Source organism: Apium graveolens, chromosome 8 (assembly GCF_009905375.1).
Source record: "Apium graveolens cultivar Ventura chromosome 8, ASM990537v1, whole genome shotgun sequence".
In the NCBI taxonomy this organism is placed as follows: Eukaryota; Viridiplantae; Streptophyta; class Magnoliopsida; order Apiales; family Apiaceae; genus Apium; species Apium graveolens.
This window is the reverse complement of record NC_133654.1, coordinates 78193605-78212260: the sequence shown is the minus strand read 5'-3', so window position 1 is coordinate 78212260 and position 18656 is coordinate 78193605. Positions and strand designations below refer to the sequence as shown.

At 35.8% G+C, this 18656-nt stretch overlaps 2 protein-coding genes and 1 long non-coding RNA gene across 5 annotated transcripts; 1 reads left to right on the top strand and 2 right to left on the bottom strand.

The window, feature by feature from the left end:
- The first annotated feature begins 9049 nt into the window (after window positions 1-9049).
- Window positions 9050-11020, top strand: LOC141678607 (CBL-interacting protein kinase 5-like). Its single transcript, XM_074484953.1, has one exon. It carries the CDS (start codon window positions 9431-9433, stop codon window positions 10778-10780), a length of 1350 nt encoding a protein of 449 aa, XP_074341054.1. The 5' UTR covers window positions 9050-9430; the 3' UTR covers window positions 10781-11020.
- A 1117-nt stretch (window positions 11021-12137) lies between these two features.
- Window positions 12138-13968, bottom strand: LOC141678608 (uncharacterized). 2 transcript variants are annotated; one of them, XR_012557812.1, is made up of 3 exons: window positions 13567-13968; window positions 13432-13508; window positions 12138-12490 (listed from the first exon to the last, which is right to left on the bottom strand). It is a non-coding gene; the product is annotated as an uncharacterized LOC141678608 (long non-coding RNA). The 2 variants fall into 2 exon arrangements; XR_012557811.1 differs by having other exon boundaries at window positions 12138-12409.
- A 673-nt stretch (window positions 13969-14641) lies between these two features.
- Window positions 14642-17538, bottom strand: LOC141678172 (CBL-interacting serine/threonine-protein kinase 12-like). 2 transcript variants are annotated; one of them, XM_074484423.1, is made up of 2 exons: window positions 15940-17538; window positions 14642-15257 (listed from the first exon to the last, which is right to left on the bottom strand). In XM_074484423.1, exon 1 carries the CDS (start codon window positions 17357-17359, stop codon window positions 15962-15964), a length of 1398 nt encoding a protein of 465 aa, XP_074340524.1. In that variant the 5' UTR covers window positions 17360-17538; the 3' UTR covers window positions 14642-15257; window positions 15940-15961. The 2 variants fall into 2 exon arrangements, with proteins under 2 accessions (XP_074340524.1, XP_074340525.1); XM_074484424.1 differs by having other exon boundaries at window positions 14642-14972.
- Between the last annotated feature and the right edge of the window lie 1118 nt (window positions 17539-18656).

The following is an 18656-nucleotide window of genomic DNA, read 5'->3' as shown; positions in this document are numbered from 1 at the left end:
ACACCAAGTAGTCATACATAAATCCGTAAAATGTCATGAAGATGTGTAAACATCGTAGTTTTCATAATAGACGTCATAGTACCTTGTCGTCAACTATATTCATTAAGTGTGTATAGCACTTTCGAAGTAGCAAAATTTGTAGTAGGGTGATCGTCCCTTTATGAGTTTCATCATTATGTAAAAATGTATAGTAATATTGTAGCATCTTAGAGAATAAAAGTATATAACATAATTAAGTGAACAAGCATACTCTTACATGTTGATTAATGTAATTCATAATTTGAATTAATCTTGAAAATGTAAGCATAATCATATCGCATGGTAAAGTAGCTCATAGCAAGTTGAACGCAAAATCGATATTTCATAGAAAATTCATCAAAAGCAAATAATGTCAAATATCAAACAACGTCATGCTAAACATAAGCGACTACCAACAACTAAATATGTCCTAATCGACTTATTGATCAACGACTTCTAAGAAGAGAAACTTGAAAAGATGAAATAGAAAAATTTACACGTGATAAAGTTTTAGATGCAAACCGTTCCAGCTTTTTGGTAATTGTGTTCCGTCCATACTTGATAAACGGTAAGCCCCACGTCCAACGACGACATCAATAAAATAAGGGCATTCCCAAGTGTCATCAAACTTCCATGCCGTCACGTCCACAGTATTTTGGAACATTTTTCTCAGCACCATGTCGCCAACACGGGAAGTTCTTATGTGCACATGTTTGTTGTAGGTATTAGCCACCCTTTGTTGATAAGAAACTAACCGAATTTTTGCCATTTCTCATAATTCATCCACAGTATCTTTATCATATGACAACTCTGTGTTGTTCACGTCACTCGTCAAGAGTCTATATCTTGTTGTTGGTATCATGACCTCTGTTGGTAACACGGATTCAGTGCCGTAGACTAGACTGTATGGTGTCTGTCCCGTAGACATTTTTGGAGTTAACCTGTCTGACCACAACACCCAAGGCAGTTCTTCATCCCACTTTCCTTTGTATGACGTCAATCTTCTCTTTAGGTTGTTGATTATAATTTTGTTGCTTGACTCAGCTTGTCCATTGGCTGAAGGATATCTTGATGTCGACTTGATCAGACTAATATTCCAACGCTTGCAAAACATTTCAGTCTTGTCACTTATTAACTGCGATCTATTGTCATAAACAATCTCGGATGGCACACCAAACTTGCAAAGAATGTTTCTTTAAATAAATGAAATTACCTCTTTTGATGTCACTTGCTTGAATGCCTCCGCTTCAATCCAATTTGAGAAATAATCAGTCATGGCCAACATGAACACCTTCTGCCCTGGTGTAGGTGGCATTTTTCCCATGATATCCATCCCCCACTTCATGAAAGGCCAAGATGGAATGGATATGTTAAGATGTTCAGACGGTTGATGTATGATATGTGCATGTCGTTGGCATGAATCACATCTTTTTGCATAGTCTAGGGCATTATGTCTTAGTGTCGTCCAATAGTAACATAAGCGTAGAATTTTTAAAGAAATATTTCTTCCACTAGTGTGATTCCCACACTCTCCTTCGTATGTATCCCCCAGCACCATATCTGCCTCATGTCTTTTCAGGCATCTTTGTAACAACCCCGTGGAGGACTTTTTTAATAATTCCTCATCTATGACCGTAAACCTTGATGCCTTCATCCTGAGGATCCTTGCTCCATTGTTGTTGGTTGGCATTGTTCCAAACTGCAAGTAGTCCTTGTACGTCTTCATCCAACTATCTGCATCTTCATTGATATTGTCATCATATTGATTAAGAGCCACTATTCCTGATTCAAGAACCAGTCTTTCCATGGCAGGCTTCATGATGTGGACCACTGGGATGTTGTTTAAATCTAAGCCTTTGAAAACAGCTTCCAATCCGGCTAATGCATCAGCTTGCACGTTATTTTCCCTTGGAACCTGTTGTATGCTGAAGTTGTTGATGTGGTTGGTTAACCCTTTGGTGATGTCCAGGTATGCAACCATATTGGGATCTTTGGCATTATAAGACCCCTTGACGTGATTAACAATAAGTAGCGAATCACAGTTGACGTCAATATTTTTAATCTTCATGTTTTTAGTAATTGTAAGTCTCATGATCAATGCCTTATATTCAGCTTCATTGTTTGTGGCTTTAAAGTCACAACATATGGATTGAGCTACCATACCCTCCTATGGCGATTTGAGGACAAGCCCCAATCCTCTTCCATTGACATTCGATGCCCCATCTGTGTACAATATCCAAGGCTTCACGTGTACTCTTGAAAGAACTTGCTGAAATTCCTGCTCAGCATCTGTCATTTGGCTTGGACTAAAATCAGCCACAAAATTATCCAAAGCTTATGACTTTATCGCAGTCCTTGTGTCGTACGTGATGTCGTAAGTACTTAAGCAGATTGCCCATTTTGCCATTCTTCCCGTCAGATCAGGTTTACTCAAAACATTTCTCAAAGGGAAGTTCGTCATGACATGTATTTTGTGTGACTCAAAATAATGTCTCAACTTAGTGGAAGTCATAGCTAATGCAAGTACTAATTTTTCAAGAGACGTGTACCTTGTTTCCGCATCTACCAAGCTCTTGCTGACGTAGTACCAAGATGACTGGACACCTTCACTTTCTTTTATAAGGACGCCACTTACTGTATAATCCGTTACGGATAGATACACGTACAGGTCCTCTCCTTGAATGGGCTTGGACAAAAATGGTGGTGTAGTTAGATAAATTTTTAAGTCATTCAAAGCAACTTTATGTTTATTTGACCACGAGAATCCTTTGTTCTTTCTCAACACGTCGTAAAAGAGTTTGCACCTGTCCGACGAACGCGAAATGAACCTATTCAAGGCTGTAACTCGTTCTGTCAGTTTCTAGACATTTTTGACGTTCGATGGAATTTTTAATTCAAAAATCGCCTTAATTTGTTCTGGACTTGCTCCAATTCCTCTCCTTGTCACCATATGCCCAAGGAATTTTCCTGAAGACATTGCGAAGTTGCATTTGGACGGGTTCAACTTCATATTGTATGACCTTAGTATATCAAATACTTCTTAAAGATCACGAATATGATTTTCTGCGTTAACAGACTTGACAACCATGTCATCCATGTAGACTTCCATCGTCTGTCCTATTTGGTCTTTGAACATTTTGTTGACAAGTCTTTGAAATGTAGCCCCAGTATTTCTTAGTCCAAAAGGCATGGCTAAGTAACAATATATCCTCCTATCTATTATAATTGCAATCTTCTCACAGTCAGATGGTTCCATTTGAATTTGATTGAAGCCACTCGATGCATCCAGGAACGTTAGCAACTCATGATCAGCCTTCGAGTCTACCATGGTGTCAATGTGAGGTAGTGGATAGGGGTCTTTAGGACAAGCCTTGTTTAAGTCCGTGTAATCAACAAAAACTCTTCATTTCCCGTTCTATTTTGTATAATGATGACATTCACTAATCATTCAGGATAATCGACTTTTCTAATCATCTTAGCCTTTATGAGCCTTTTCACTTCGTCATTTATTATCTTGTTTCTTTCTGCTATAAACTTCCTTCGTTTTTCCTGAACATGTGTGTAGCTAGGATTAAAATTTAGCTTGTATGTGATGACAGTTGGATCTATTCATGTTATAACATCATGTTCCCATGCAAAAGCATCCAATCTCATAGTTAGAAAATTAACCAAGTTAGCTTAAATTGTTGGGGAAAGGTCTTCTTCTATTAGCACCTTCTTATCTCCCGTCTTCAAGTTAACTTCAGCTAAACGTTTTGGTCCTGTAATTATAGCTACAGGCGTTTCATTTCCGTGATGTTGAACGGTTGGTTTCAAACATGTCATGTAGCAGTCCTGAGCCATGTTTTGATCTCCTCTTATTTCTTGAGCTCCCCATGGTGTTGAGAATTTCAGCACTTGGTGATATGTTGATGGTACTGCCTTCAAATTATGGATCCAGGGTCTTCCCGTGATAATGTTGTAACTCGAGTCCACATCTATTATGCAGAACTTTTCCAAGAGATTAACCCCTTATGCATACGTTGGCAACATGATCTCCCCCAATGTATGTTTTATTTCTCCACTAAATCCCACCAGTGTTGTCGACTACTTAATCATGTTACTTTCCGCCAATCCCATTTATGTTAGAGTGCTGAGCATCATAATGTTGGCAGCGCTCCCATTATCCACCAATATTCTTTTGATTAAGCAATTCCCCACAGGCAGTGAGATAACTAGTCCGTCTTGTTGTGGTTCACGTATATTTCTTTCGTCTGACTCGTCAAATATAAAGATGGCAGATTGTTATTTCCAACTCTCACTTGTGTAACTCGTATGTCTGTTTCTATGGATGCTCTATTAGCTTGTGAGTATGTTGATCCACATATCTCTGATTCACCCGAAATGAAGTTAATCACTTTATGATGTGGTGGAGGTGGTGGTTGCCTTAGTGGTGTCATGTTATCCCTTCTAGGTGACACGTCTTTCCTGACGTAGGATGCTTTCTTTGACGTCATGAACTCTGTGAGATATCCCTTCTTGGTTAGAAATTGTAGTTCTTTTCGTAAAGCCATGCAGTCATAGGCTTTATGTCCATAGTCTCCATGATAGTCACACCATAGTTTGGAATCCGAGTTTGCTTTAGGCTTGTTGCTCTTCAATGGGCACTTGACTATACCTCCCAACTTGGTGAACTCCTTCATCATGGCTGAAGGCGTTATCGTGAAGCCATAGCTGTCATAAGTTAGAGGCAGATTAGGGTCCTTTATCTAGTCATTAAGTTCCTCCCTTTTCTACTTATTAGATTCTCCGTCGAGTTAACATAGACTTCATCCCTGACAGGTCTTGTATAGGGCTTGTAATCCCTGGATCTCAGCGTCGTAATCTTTCTTGACATTTTGTAGTATTTCTCGTCATCTTCCATTCTGTCTTCTTCCAGTCTCACTTGTGCCATAGTTTTTGCCTGTACATCATCCATTGTTCGATATGGATACTTCGTCAATTCCTCACAGAGTGGGGATTCCCGTTCTAAACCCCTCCTGAATGCTTCAATAGCCGTAGGGACATCACAGTTGGTAATGGTCACTTTCTCTCTATTGAATCGTGTCAAGTAATCACGCAACGGCTCTCTATTTCGCTACACAATTTTGTACAAGTCACTGGTGGTTTTCTCGAACACTCGGCTGCTGGCAAATTGCATGTTGAATGTGTCTACCAAATCAGCAAACGTCTTAATGCTTCCATGTGGGAGATTTACAAACCATTGTAAAGACGGTCCTGATAATGTAGAACAAAAACCTTTGCACATACAAGCTTCTTTCAAATCACGCATGATTGATACCGTGAACATTCGTTACTTATATTGTGAAATGTGTTCCAAGGGATCACTAGTTCCATAATATGGTCTCATTTGTGGCACCGTGAAACGTTTTGATATTTCTACCAAAGTAATATTGTCATGGAAAGGAGAATCAGCGTAGCTTGTTGGGGTCACATTCTCTAATGGTTTTGGAACATCATGAATCCTTTCAATCAAATCTCTCACCTCTTGTAGTTCTCTTTTGAATTCTTCTGCGATTTGATTTTGGGATCTAGTGCTCCTATATCGTGATCTTCTTCTGTCAGTATCTCATTGGCGATCATCACGATCTTCGTATCATTGCTCATTACATTTTTTTTCCATGTCATCGTCTTTGTTTGGCACATCCTTTACATCTTCTATATCAATAACATCATCTTCTCCATTCGTTGGCCCTTCATGTTGGTCGTATTCTTCTGTGTCATCCATATCCAAACGTTCGACCACGATTGGGATTGTCCTCTTCGTCGCAGTCTTAGTTCTTGATTTGGCCTTAGTCAGCTCTTTCTTCAATGTCTCATTCTCAGAACGCATCTTCTCCATTTCATCTTGTAACCGTTTCAGTGTCGCAGCCATTTTTTTTGTTGTTTTCAGCTTCACCCTCCTGGTTTGTAACTTGTTCTCCGTCGTTTGCCATCGTAATGTGTCAATCAAATCCTTAGCAAGTTTTCCACAGACGGCGCCAATTGTTTTGACCAAAATCGGTGTGGTTAAATGCTTAGGCTATGTGATTATGAACATAAACAAAAGCAAAGTAAATGTGCAAGACATGAGAAATTGGTGACGCGGAAAACCAAGAATGGAAAAAAACCGCGGGTGGGATTGTGTAACCAACCTAAAATATGACACACTATATGTAAGAACAAGATTAGAAGGAGATTAAACTAACGTAAATGAACAAATATAATTCCCATGTCCAATGTTTCTACATGTGTTTACAAGTTTAGGTTTCGGGTTCTGTGTTTGTATGTGTTTGCTGTCTTCTTCAATGAGCTCGAGTTGGTGCTGCTGTGGAAGATTGAATGTTGTTGCTATGTTTTTTTAGTGTTCATTGAATTGTTCTCCTCTCCCTCCTCTAGCTTAGCTTTATCTCCTTGGTTGTTCCTTCTTTCTCTCCAACTCCCCTCTTTTTTCTCTTATTTGAATTGTGGATGCTGATAATGTGAATGTATATCCCTCGTCTTTCTCCTATTAACTCGGAAATCGCTGGACTGAGTCTTGTTCTCAGGTGTTTGCTTCTTCTGATGATGTGGTCCAGGACGTCTGTTTTTCCTTCCAATCCTGACATGCCATCATGTCAACGATGTGAACTCCTTCTGTCATGCCTAAATTTCCATGTATAACATTACTTTCTTTGCCACATCTTTAGATTGATTCACTCTCCCGGATAAACCACAAGAACTTTGTCAACCTTATTGGTTACGGTGAAGAGGATAAACCTTTTCTTAGGATGATGGCTTTTGAGTTTGCAGCTAATTAATGGAGAACTATTTTAGCTTCTGCGCAGTAAGTATTAGATTATTTACACTGATATTAATACTAATTGATGGACTATCACGATTTTTAGAGATATGCCTATTTAATGTTTTATTTTCTCTGTGAAGGAACTTGAACATCTCGATTGGAATGCAAGGGTGAGGATCATAATGGGAACAACTTGCTGCCTATAATAAATGCATGGCCTTAAGCCCCCAATGGCGCCACATTCCAACCTAAAATCAGACACGATCTTTTTAAGTGAAGATAATTATGCTGCAAAAGTAAGGTTTTTGCTTGTATTCGAAAAAATATTATTCATGCACTGACAAATAATAACATGTAGTAGCATGAATTTCAAAGTTTATATTCATTTTGGTTCTTCCTTTTACATCAGATTGCTGAAATTGATTTTTGAAATGAACTTCGACACAAATCAAGGGTGTTGACAGAAAATGAATCAAATCATTGTGATCTACCACCTCTTGTGGATATTGAAACAGATGTTTACAGTTTCGGAGTTTTGCTGCTGGAGATGGTATCAGGGAGGCTCTCTTATTCCAAAGAACAAGGGGACCTTGTGAACTGGGTAAATCAATATTACAATTCACACACACATATAGTATAACTCTTAAAACCGTGCTTATACTTGTAACTAATCTATGTAAATGAATCTTTTCAGGCATCTGAGTATCGAAAAGATAGAGGAAAGTTTAACAAATTGATTGATCATACTTTGAAGTCCTTCAAAAATGACGAGCTTGAAATTATCTGTGATGACGTCCAAGAATGCATCCAACAGGATCTGAGGAAGAGATTGACCGTAAAGGAAGATATATATAGCACTCCATAGAGTACCGTGGACAATCATTATTTAAAAAATAAAAAAAATATAATTTATTTTATTTTTTATTATATATAGTTAAAAATTTTAATTATCAAGTTAAAAATTGAAGTTACACAATTTTTTATTTAAAAAATCATTAAAAACGTTTAAATTAGTTGTATAGCAGAATCACAGTATAATCACACTTATTAAAAATTATTTCACTGTAGAATCAAATTTAAAATCAAGTAATTTTATCAAATTTTAATTGTTAATTTTTTTTATTATATTTATATTCTAAATTAGCATCGAATTTTATATTTTTTAAAATAAAAATTTACAATTTATGATGAGATTCTATGATAAAAACAATGATTTTTCAGGATTCTCCATTTTATATGGTTCACTGAGTAAAGGCAGGTATATATAAGCTGCGAGAAGTTATCAGAGTATCAGCATATGCAGCTAATCCAAGACTCTCTCCCATTTGGAGGGCTGAGCTAGAGATTTTGTCAGCCGAAGCATCTAAATTTTGGGACTGTTCATGTAGTAACATGTATCACTGCTATACCAAGTACATAGTTTTTAGATCGCCTTTCTCTACTTTCTATAGAAAATGTTAATCAGGTAGGATTTCTAATGGTTGTTACACACCATGGATTCTTTAGCTGTATATTTCTTAACAGCTAAAAAAATGAACAATTTGATCGAGAAAAATGAAACACAGTATCACATCCTGAAGAAGTTGACGATTGACGAATTGTGGTAACCCATATTGGAAATTTTCATGCATCTCGATAAAAGTATCTCGATATATCCTGAAATTGGGACTAAATGATCATGTTGTTCTGCTCTCCTTTTTTTCTAAATATGTCTTTCATCTTATTTAAAACTCGAGAGCAAGGTATTACATATTATACGGCAGAAAGAATCGCACTTCACTTGCTATAACATAAGTTAGGAGAAAGACAGTAATTTGCTAATAAGTATCCCACTTGTAAAGAAGAAACACCACTGAACCTGATTTGTTTATCAGATATGAGAGTGATATACTGATACAAAATATGGTTATGTAAATATAAGCCACTAAATATAAATTGTGGGGAGAGGTGATGTTAAGATGTTGTGGACTTAATATGGGACGTCTGCTATCTGAGATTGAAAAAATTTGTGATTCACGTGTATCTGTGTGTGCATATGTAGTATATTTTTCAGTTTCATTAAAGCTCAAACTCCACACATTTCTCTGCCACATATTTCTCATCTTTCTTCTAATTCTATCCATGTTTGGGCAGTTTTTACAAGCATTTGCTTCGAAGACTTGGTTGGAAACCAAAAAAATATGAAACAAATCAGCTTGAAATGTAATAATTTCTAAATCAGTTTAATTGTGGAACTAATTTCCCTGCTATTAAACGGGACTAATATACTCCACAAAATATTAAAATTTATCTGTGTACTTGAAATTGGTTTGTTTACCTCAACCAATGTTTTACTATATATAGCCCAAAAATATACAAGGTGATGACTGATGAGCCTTAGTTTCTAAATTATTTGGAAGAGACCATGACGGATTTTGTTTTCATTTACACATAATTTTTTTATACAACTTGATCTTTGTCACAGGGATATTTTGATCACTGCTTTCTCGGGGCAATAGCCCTCTTCCTTCTTTATTCTTCCTTGTAATTTCCAAACTGCTATGCAGTTGTATCATACGAAGTAAAACATAATTGTCATTTTGTTTCTCCGTTGTTAGATTGTTATCAGAAATGGAGAAAAAAGGGACAATGTTATTGCACAAATATGAGCTTGGAAAATTGTTAGGCCAAGGGACATTCGCCAAGGTCTACCATGCTCGGAACCTCAAAAATGGCCAGAACGTTGCTGTGAAGATCATTGACAAAGAGAAAGTCCTCAAGATTGGGTTAACGGATCAAATTAAGCGAGAAATCTCTGTTATGAGGCTTGTAAAACATCCGAACGTGGTTCAGCTATTTGAGGTCATGGCTAGCAAAAACAAGATTTATTTTGCAATGGAGTATGTCAAAGGTGGAGAACTTTTCAATAAAATTGCCAAAGGCAGGCTTAAAGAAGATGCTGCACGAAAGTATTTTCAACAATTAATTGCTGCAGTTGATTTCTGTCATAGCAGAGGTGTGTATCATCGTGATCTAAAGCCCGAGAATCTCCTTCTTGATGAAGATGGTAATTTGAAAGTTTCGGATTTTGGATTGAGTGCATTGATCGAGTCAAAAAGACAAGATGGAAAGCTGCACACAACTTGTGGAACACCAGCTTATGTTGCACCTGAGGTGATTAACAAGAGAGGTTATGACGGGGAAAAGGCTGATATTTGGTCCTGTGGTGTCATTCTTTTTGTTTTACTAGCAGGTTATCTTCCTTTCACAGATAAAAATCTAATGGAAATGTACAGAAAGATTTGCAAAGGCGAATTTAGATGTCCACAATGGTTCCCTCTTGAAGTCCGAAAGCTTCTATCAAGAATTCTTGATCCTGATCCAATCACACGTATCACGTTGGAAAAACTGATGGCAAACTCTTGGTTCAAAAAAGGATTTAAACCCCTTCCTATTTCGAAAATTGATTGTAATATGCCTAGTAGTAGCACACCATGCAGCGTTCTTGATTTTCCAGGTATCATTGAGTTGGATTCCCATGGAAATAAAGAGGAAGCTTCAACAAGTTCTTCCATGACGCCGACAACATTGAATGCTTTTGATCTTATATCACTCTCACCAGGGTTCGATTTATCAGGATTATTTGAGAATGATAAGATTGAAAGATCACCATCCCGGTTCACTTCATTAGAATCTGCATCATCAATAGTATCAAAGTTGGAAAAAGTCGCTATGACAGAAAATTTTAAGGTTAAGAAGAAAGACGGGAAGGTGGAAATGCAAGGAAGTAAGGAAGGAAGAAAAGGGCAGCTATCAATTGATGCAGAAATATTCGAAGTAACGCCATCTTTTCATGTAGTTGAGGTGACCAAAAAAGCTGGTGATACAATGGAATATCTTAAATTTTACAACCAAGATTTGAGGCCTTCTTTAAAAGATGTAGTCTGGAACTCTGAAGGAACTGATCATAAGTTGCAGTAACAGCATAAACATGATAGACAACAATTTACCACAATGTCGTGTATACATGTTTTATGCACAATTTAGTTTCATGCTAGTTTGGTTCTCTGCGTTTTTGTTTTCCTGTTTTCAGAATTACATAGTTCCTAAAAAGGCTCCATCCCCAGGGCTGAAACTCTGGCAGTTTTGTGAGGTTTGTACTCTTTTCTAGGATGATTTTTAACAGTATTGTTAGAGTTTATTCATAAACAATTAAACATACATGCACTTGTTAGATTTTATCCTTCAGAGGTAGTCGTCTGTGAGATAGTTGTGCAAATCGCAAATTGTCATGAGAAAATTGAGTAAAAGGACTAAAAACTTTGAAGTGTTATGAACTGAGAATCAAGCGAAATGCCTAGGCAATTCTAGTCAGTCATGAAGAGAATAACAACTTTCCAAAAAAATTGTAAAATTTGAAATAGAAATAGCTAAAACGCCGGACAATAAAAAAGAAAGTAACACTTAAATCTCTACAAATGCACGCAGTCGCAAAGAAAAATGTCAGATTAGAAACTCGGAAATGGAGGGAAAACAACTAAAACAGTGGGTAATCTGTTGAAGAGTAGGCAGCAGTTTGGCAGAAAATTAAGTTGAAGCCAGGCAACTGCTTTCACAACTTATATCCTCTGATGAGAATTAAAGTTATGAATTAAAACTTCTAGATGATCCTCTTTTGATACCCTCGACAGTTGTATAGGATGCTCTTAATCTTCCCATACAGTGATATGTTTATGTCAATACCAATAGTTCAAGTTCTTTGCAGTAAAACTTTTGATGAATATAAGAAAGTTATTTTCTGGAAGACTGAAACACAATCAGAAATCTACTGGATCATCACGTGCACAACTATTGATAGTGTTCAACATGATTGAGAACTTAAAATGTTTAGCAATGACGTGATTTTAATTAGCAGGTGTCAAGATGAAATATAAGACCACAATCACTATAACGAAAAACCAAAAATTTATGTCTGTCTTTATGTCTCAAGTTTGAACATCGTCGATGTCTTCATAGACGAAGATAGCTTTCAAAAGAGGAATAATTTAATTGGAGCTGAAGAAACACTTCGGATTTGGTAAATTTGGTTGAAGGTCGAATATATGGATGTAGTAATATTTTAGCACATAATTTATTATCTACGCCACTAACTTTAGTATCAGTGTCTCCAGTGACAGAGGCTGCAATGATAACACAGAGGCTGCAATGATAACAAATGATCTAGATAGTAAGTATCAGTGAGTCTCGTTCATAACCAGTGAATGCTCATGGAAGATGTGCTTCGAAATTTCTATGTATCTTTTTCTTTTTTCACAGTTTAAAGCCTCGGATAGTAAGAGAAATGTATACCTAAATATAACATTAATGAATAAGCCTCTCTTCAAAAGTCATACAAGAAGCCATATAGAAAACTATCACAAAAATATTTTTGAATCCAAGATTGACGGTCGTACGTTGACACCAATTGAACAAACAATATAACAACTTAAAAATAATTAAAACTAAGTTTACAAAGCTACCAAATAATATTAATATAAACTGCTTTCGAATCTGTTTCTGGAGACAAGCAGATGACTGAGTTCTGCATCTAGTATCAGAATTCAGAGGTACCTGCATAGTGAGTGGCTGATCAAGAAATTGGAGTATGGTGAGTCACCGACTAAAAAATTTGTTGCGGTGTCAAATGCTTATCTGATTATTACGCAAAAAGAAAATATTAGTCTGATTAATATTCTATTCAAAATAAGATACTTATTAGTTATATCTCTAAATTTAGCTTTATCATATTCCTTATTCTTCTACATTATCTCATTTTTGTTAATAAGCTAAACAATTTCTCTTTTTTCACACTTATTTTTTCCTCTTATATTCATAAATAAAGTTTAAATGTTTGTAGTTACAATAATTTAGAGCAGATATATGTATTACTGATGAAGTTGATATAACCAAATTATCTTATTATTTATAAGATTATAGAAACCACACTAAAATTACTTATAGAACTCATTATTTACTCAAAAATATTAAAGCTTTTATTACTTCTAATCATCAAAGCACCAAAGCACGAATATAATCAAACTTTTTAGAGTGAAAATAAAGAAGCTCACAGCAAATAAAATATCAACATGTATGCATAACACTAAATTAAAAAAACTACTCGTTCAAAATAATGGTGCGTCACACCCTAATGTGCATAATAAATTGATAATAAATTGAAAAATGTTTGGTGTATTGATGATGTACAAATTTTTTTACATGTACTGTGTTTTATTTAAAATAGGCATCTGCATTTATATCAACAAACCCAGTTAAAACACCCCAAATCAAATTTCATGTTATTATGTACAAATATTTTTTACAAAATATGTGTACACCATATTACTGCTCAAATAAATTTGCTGGGCCTAGACGTATCTGTTTGTCTTTATTTGTTTGCTTGCTGGTAACTTGGACAAAAACCAGAGTTTCTGGGGATTGTCTTGCTATCATGCAGACCAAGTGTCTTGAAGGAGTCGATTCAAAAAAAAGAATGATAGTAACTTAACTACTTGTCTTATAATAAAATCTATCAAATCAAAACGCATAATTCAAGAATAATAATACAGTACATGATATGATTCTATAAATCTTACCACAGTTATTTACTCTTTGATGCTTAGTGCCAGACATATCCTTGATGTATAAAAACTATATATTAAGTTATCGTTCCCTGCATGAATATTGCTTCCATATTAAATGACAAGAAAGACGAGGAGCATTAGAAATACCATTATTCATGTTCGAGATCTAGCACCTTGAAATGTCAACAACTACTGCACAAGCTTGATTGAGTTGCAGTCTATGGGTTTGTTTTGTTTTTTCCTTCGGCTTAAATCATTGAAGATAAATATTCGGATTGAAAGAACAATCGCACAAGCCTAATTAATCGCTGAAGAGCATTTCGCTAGATGATAATGCATCACAGATATTTTTTCCAAGCTAGTGGCTCCTCGTTTCTCAGCAGCGCCTGGTCATATTAGATGTGATATTGCGGACCGTCTTTTTAAAGGTCATTTCTTTCGTGAAGGAATCATATGCTACGTTTATCTGTAAAATAAAGTTGCAAGAAACTAATACCATGAAACTAAACAGTGATCTGGTACCACAAACCAGCTTGTAGTGGTTTAGGATTGAAACTGTGAATTGAATTGAGGTTCAGACATCCAGCTCAAAAGATAATATACTGACAAATGGTCCACAAACGAGCGACGTAGTGGTTTAGGATCCAAACAGTGAATTTAGTTCAGACATCAACCTCAGAAAACAATAGATTGACAAATGGTCTTTAAATGGCCACCCAATCTTGCTGTGCAAAATATTCTTTAGCGTGAAACTGAGAATTAATAGAATAGTGTCCCGCGAGAGGCCATGCAGCCACTTGACCACAAATGCCTATTTGTCAAGCAATTCATTGTGGCCATGTCGGTCCAAACCGTTTAGGCTTCTATGCCTCACATATGTTTCATCCTACTTTCTCTAAAGGCGACTCGTTGATCACAAGAAGTATTCTTTAATAGACATTTCAGATCTCATGTGAAAGCTATATGGTCCTTAAGGTGTTACATTCCAACGTAAGGAGATAGAGTATTAAACTTGACTACAACTTAACTGGGGACCAACTGGAGTAAGCCACGCCCAGAGAAACAAAAAACATAATTTGCATCGCTCACATTTAAAAGCAGAAAGAGTCAATTTTAATAAGAACAAAATCACAAGATATCAATTACATTTCATTAAGATACACTGAGACTGCACGAGTACAGAATAAACTATTTTGACACTATAAACTACCAGGTTATGCAGTTGCAAGGTACTCCGTCAACCATTAGCAAACGAAATTTAGTAAAAAGTACAACTTTCATTCAATTTCCTAGATCAGGTTTTACATCCTCACAGAAAGTGGCTGCACTTTTCTGTACAAACAGAAAACAGAATCCTTAGTTTATAGGTCAAGTTGTTTGGTAAGCTTCGGCCATAGTTCACCAACTATCTGGTTTAGATCAACATTGAAATTAGATGCCGGGCAGCTGTAGTCCAGCCAAGCAATCTGCCTAGTCAAATGAGTTGAAGTTTCACAAATGAATCAGAGATATTACATTTTCACACCACCATATATCTTGGAGAAGTTTCAGTCCTGCACATCAATAGTTTAAACTAATTTTTCAAAGCATGTTAATCTTCCGGCAACTTTCTGATGCCACGGAACATAATGTTAACAATCCAAGTTTGACGAATGTTCAAAAATAACATCTCAAAACTCTGCCATCAGATGCCACTGGAACAGATATAAGGATTCCAAGTAAGCATTGTTGGCTTTTTCATTCCGTAGATTTAATTACGTTCTGATCTGCATTCTCAGCTTATTACACCAAGCAATGGTCCTAGTCAACATGTATATTGTATTTGGCTACTTCAACAGCTGCATTCACCAAAGTTCTGTTACTTTAAGCATTTATTATTATACCAAACATGTCCTACTCTAAATATGAATGATTTTCTGTTGCTTTGATAGCTGCAAACAAATACCAGTATTTGAGAAACTGGAATGCAAGGCAGAAAAGACCCTTACTTAATATAAACCAATAATTTTAATCAGTAGAACAGATACTAAACTTATAAATCACTTAACTATAATGTAACTGCTTAGATTATTAACAAAGTAATAATCAATGTTGTGCAGCCTTGATAATTAGCTTTTGCTCATGATTGCTTTCCTGTTACATCTATTGACACTAAGCTTTTATCAAAAATTGTGTAGCCATATCAATTGGCACAATCAACGGTTAAATATTTATGCAATCCCTCCATTAGTACTGCAAATATAGAGATGCAAATTGTTGTGGGTACTTCAGCAGTTACACTTTATTTCATCATCCTCCTAGCTCAGTTGCGAAAAAAAAAATATAACTAAAGGAACTAGAAGCCACCAGAGAATTTTTTTTATAAATTTTCAGTCATTTCATTTATCACGAAACAGAGTAAACATTACAAGATACAAACATATATGTAGCTCAAATGAAGAGACGTTGTAACAGAGACACAAACAGATTAACTATACAGAAATTATGAATATAGAAGACTGCAAAGAGAAAAGGCCGTACCCGGTGTCTCTTAGTCTATCTCCTAATCAGTGTCTGAGGGTGTTTGTGAAGGTTCTGCAGACTCCAACATCATAAGATTCTGCAATGCCGGCCTCAATTCTTGGTCACAAAACTCTTCATACTCTGTTTTGTCACCGCCCTTTTTCTTCACTTCTACCACGCACAACGTGGGTGTCAGTTCAAATATCTCAACAACAATTGTCAATGGTCCCTTAACCCCCTCCTTAGAACCCTCCATACTCATCCTGCAATCTTTCTTCCTCACGGTAAAACTAACCACCTTCGCAACTTCCTCCAATCTGGATAATATATTAGGCGCAGGTACATTTGACACAAACCTTGAATGTTTGCCTTCCTCCTCAAACAACCCCGATAAATCAAACCCTGAAGACATTGAAATCAAATCAAAAGCATTTAAACTAGCCGGTCTAGGCAAACTCACGAACCTCTTCCTACTCTCCATCTCCGATTCTGACTCAGACATAGAAGTATCCGACATATAATTAATCGCATCATCAACGCCCTCTTCAACACTACACAATTTATCATCCTCAATATAAAACTTAATATGCTTAAACCCCTTCCTGAACCATCTATTATTCATAATCTCCGGAATTGTCATCCTAGTTTCTGGTTTAGTATCAAGAATTTTAATCAACAACCGACTCAGTTCTGGCGAAAACCATCTAGGACATCTAAATTCACCTCTATATATCTTTTTGTACATAATCATAATATTTTGATCATGAAAAGGTAAATAACCAGCCATTAAAACAAACAATATAATCCCACAAGACCATAAATCTACCTTTGCCGCATCATACCCTTTTCGCCCTAAGACCTCGGGAGCAACATAAGCAGGTGTACCACAAAATGTGTGAAACAATCCGTCCCCTCTAATTTGTTCCGAAATGGCACTAAGTCCAAAATCGGAAACCTTAAGATCACCATTTTCATCTAACAATATATTTTCTGGTTTAAGATCTCTATGAAACACGCCACGAGAATGACAAAATCCAACAGCTGAAATTAATTGTTGAAAATACTTTCTGGCAACATCTTCTTTTAATCTACCCTTAGAAACTTTATTAAAAAGTTCACCACCTCTAACATACTCCATAATAAAAAATATCTTAGATTTAGTAGCCATTACCTCAAACAACTGCACAATATTGGGATGTCTCACACGTCGTAAAATAGAAATCTCACGTTTAATGTGCGCGATCAAGCCACCCTTAAGAATCTTCTCCTTGTCAATGACTTTGATGGCAACACTTTCATTTGTTTTAATATTTCTTGCATGGTACACTTTTGCAAAAGTGCCGTGGCCAAGGAGTTTTCCAATTTCAAACCGGCCTAGAAGGAGGCCTTCGCCTTGTTTTCGTGTCGTGTTTTTGGCAGGAGTGGCAGTGGCTGCCATAGAACGTGAGGATTGAGGTGAGATTTTAAGGTGAAATTGAGGTAAGGAAAGTTGACATGAAGGGAGGGTTTGATAGGTTTCGTTCGAATGTAGTTTCCGATGTTTGTGTTTGATCTCTTCTTGTTGTTGGTGGTGCTTAATCTGAAAAGTAACGACAATTTGAGTGCCAGCAATGTATGTATATATAGTGTGCAAAAGATAACAGATAGATATGATGGTACAAATACTTAACGACTCCCGTTTATGACAAGCATATGGTGTCGGATTAGGGAAGCTCTCTCTACGTGGCATTTTGAAACTACAGTTTAAAACAACATAATAAACTTAATTTCTTTGCGTCCAATCAGAATTAATTCAACCGCAGAGCATCCACTGCAAAGGATTAGTGTCAAGAGATATGTTAATATTTTAATGGGAGTTAAATATTTTCAGTTTCACAGTTATTTTCAAAAATATAATTTTTTAAGTTTCATTTTCAAAATTCCGCTTTGCTGTTATGCAACTTAATTTATAAATTCGAAAATGTTGATTTTAAGGATGTATTAACTGCATTTCAAGTTTACAATCGAATCAACCTTAAAATTAATTTTGAAAAAAATTTAAAAAAATTTGCATGGAAGAGTTTGTGAGTACAAGAAGAAAAAGATTATGGGAGAATTTGCGGGTGAAAAATAAATCTATAAATAATTCATGAGTGTGGGAAAAAATGTAAAGAACAAGGAGACGATACAAATGGCGAAAATGTTGCTTTAGTGGTGTGTTTATGTAAAGCTGGTGTCAAAAGGACGACGATCAATAAAGAGATTCTGAAGAGATTTTTTATAAAACCCTAACAGTGATATATATATATATATATATATATATATATATATATATAGCGATAACGATGAATATCAAGATAAAGACGATGCCAGTTGGAGTGGGTGATTTTATTGACCGGGGCAAATTATTTAATTGTGTTTTGACACAGATGTTAAATGATATGTTAATATATTATTGTACGAAAATATTGGAGTTATCTTTATTCTTAAAGATTGTTAGCGAAATAAGGAGAGCTCTGTTAATATATTATATTCATTAATTATTTATTATGAATTGATTATATAATCAATTACGATATCGTTGTAAGTTGAGAATTTATTACATTCATTGTTGAATGAGAAAAGAAATTCAAGACCAAATTATCATGCTATCAAGAGTTAAAACTATTAGGTGTTACTGTGTTAGACCTAACCCTAAGTTAGGTCTTTTCTTTGAACTAGAAAACCGTTCTGATTAGAGATGGCAATCGGGTCGG

Bases quoted from the DNA above. Each gene is read 5' to 3' on its own strand.
- LOC141678607 (XM_074484953.1), top strand. From the start codon at position 9,431: ATGGAGAAAAAAGGGACAATGTTATTGCACAAATATGAGCTTGGAAAA.
- LOC141678172 (XM_074484423.1), bottom strand. From the start codon at position 17,359: ATGGCAGCCACTGCCACTCCTGCCAAAAACACGACACGAAAACAAGGC.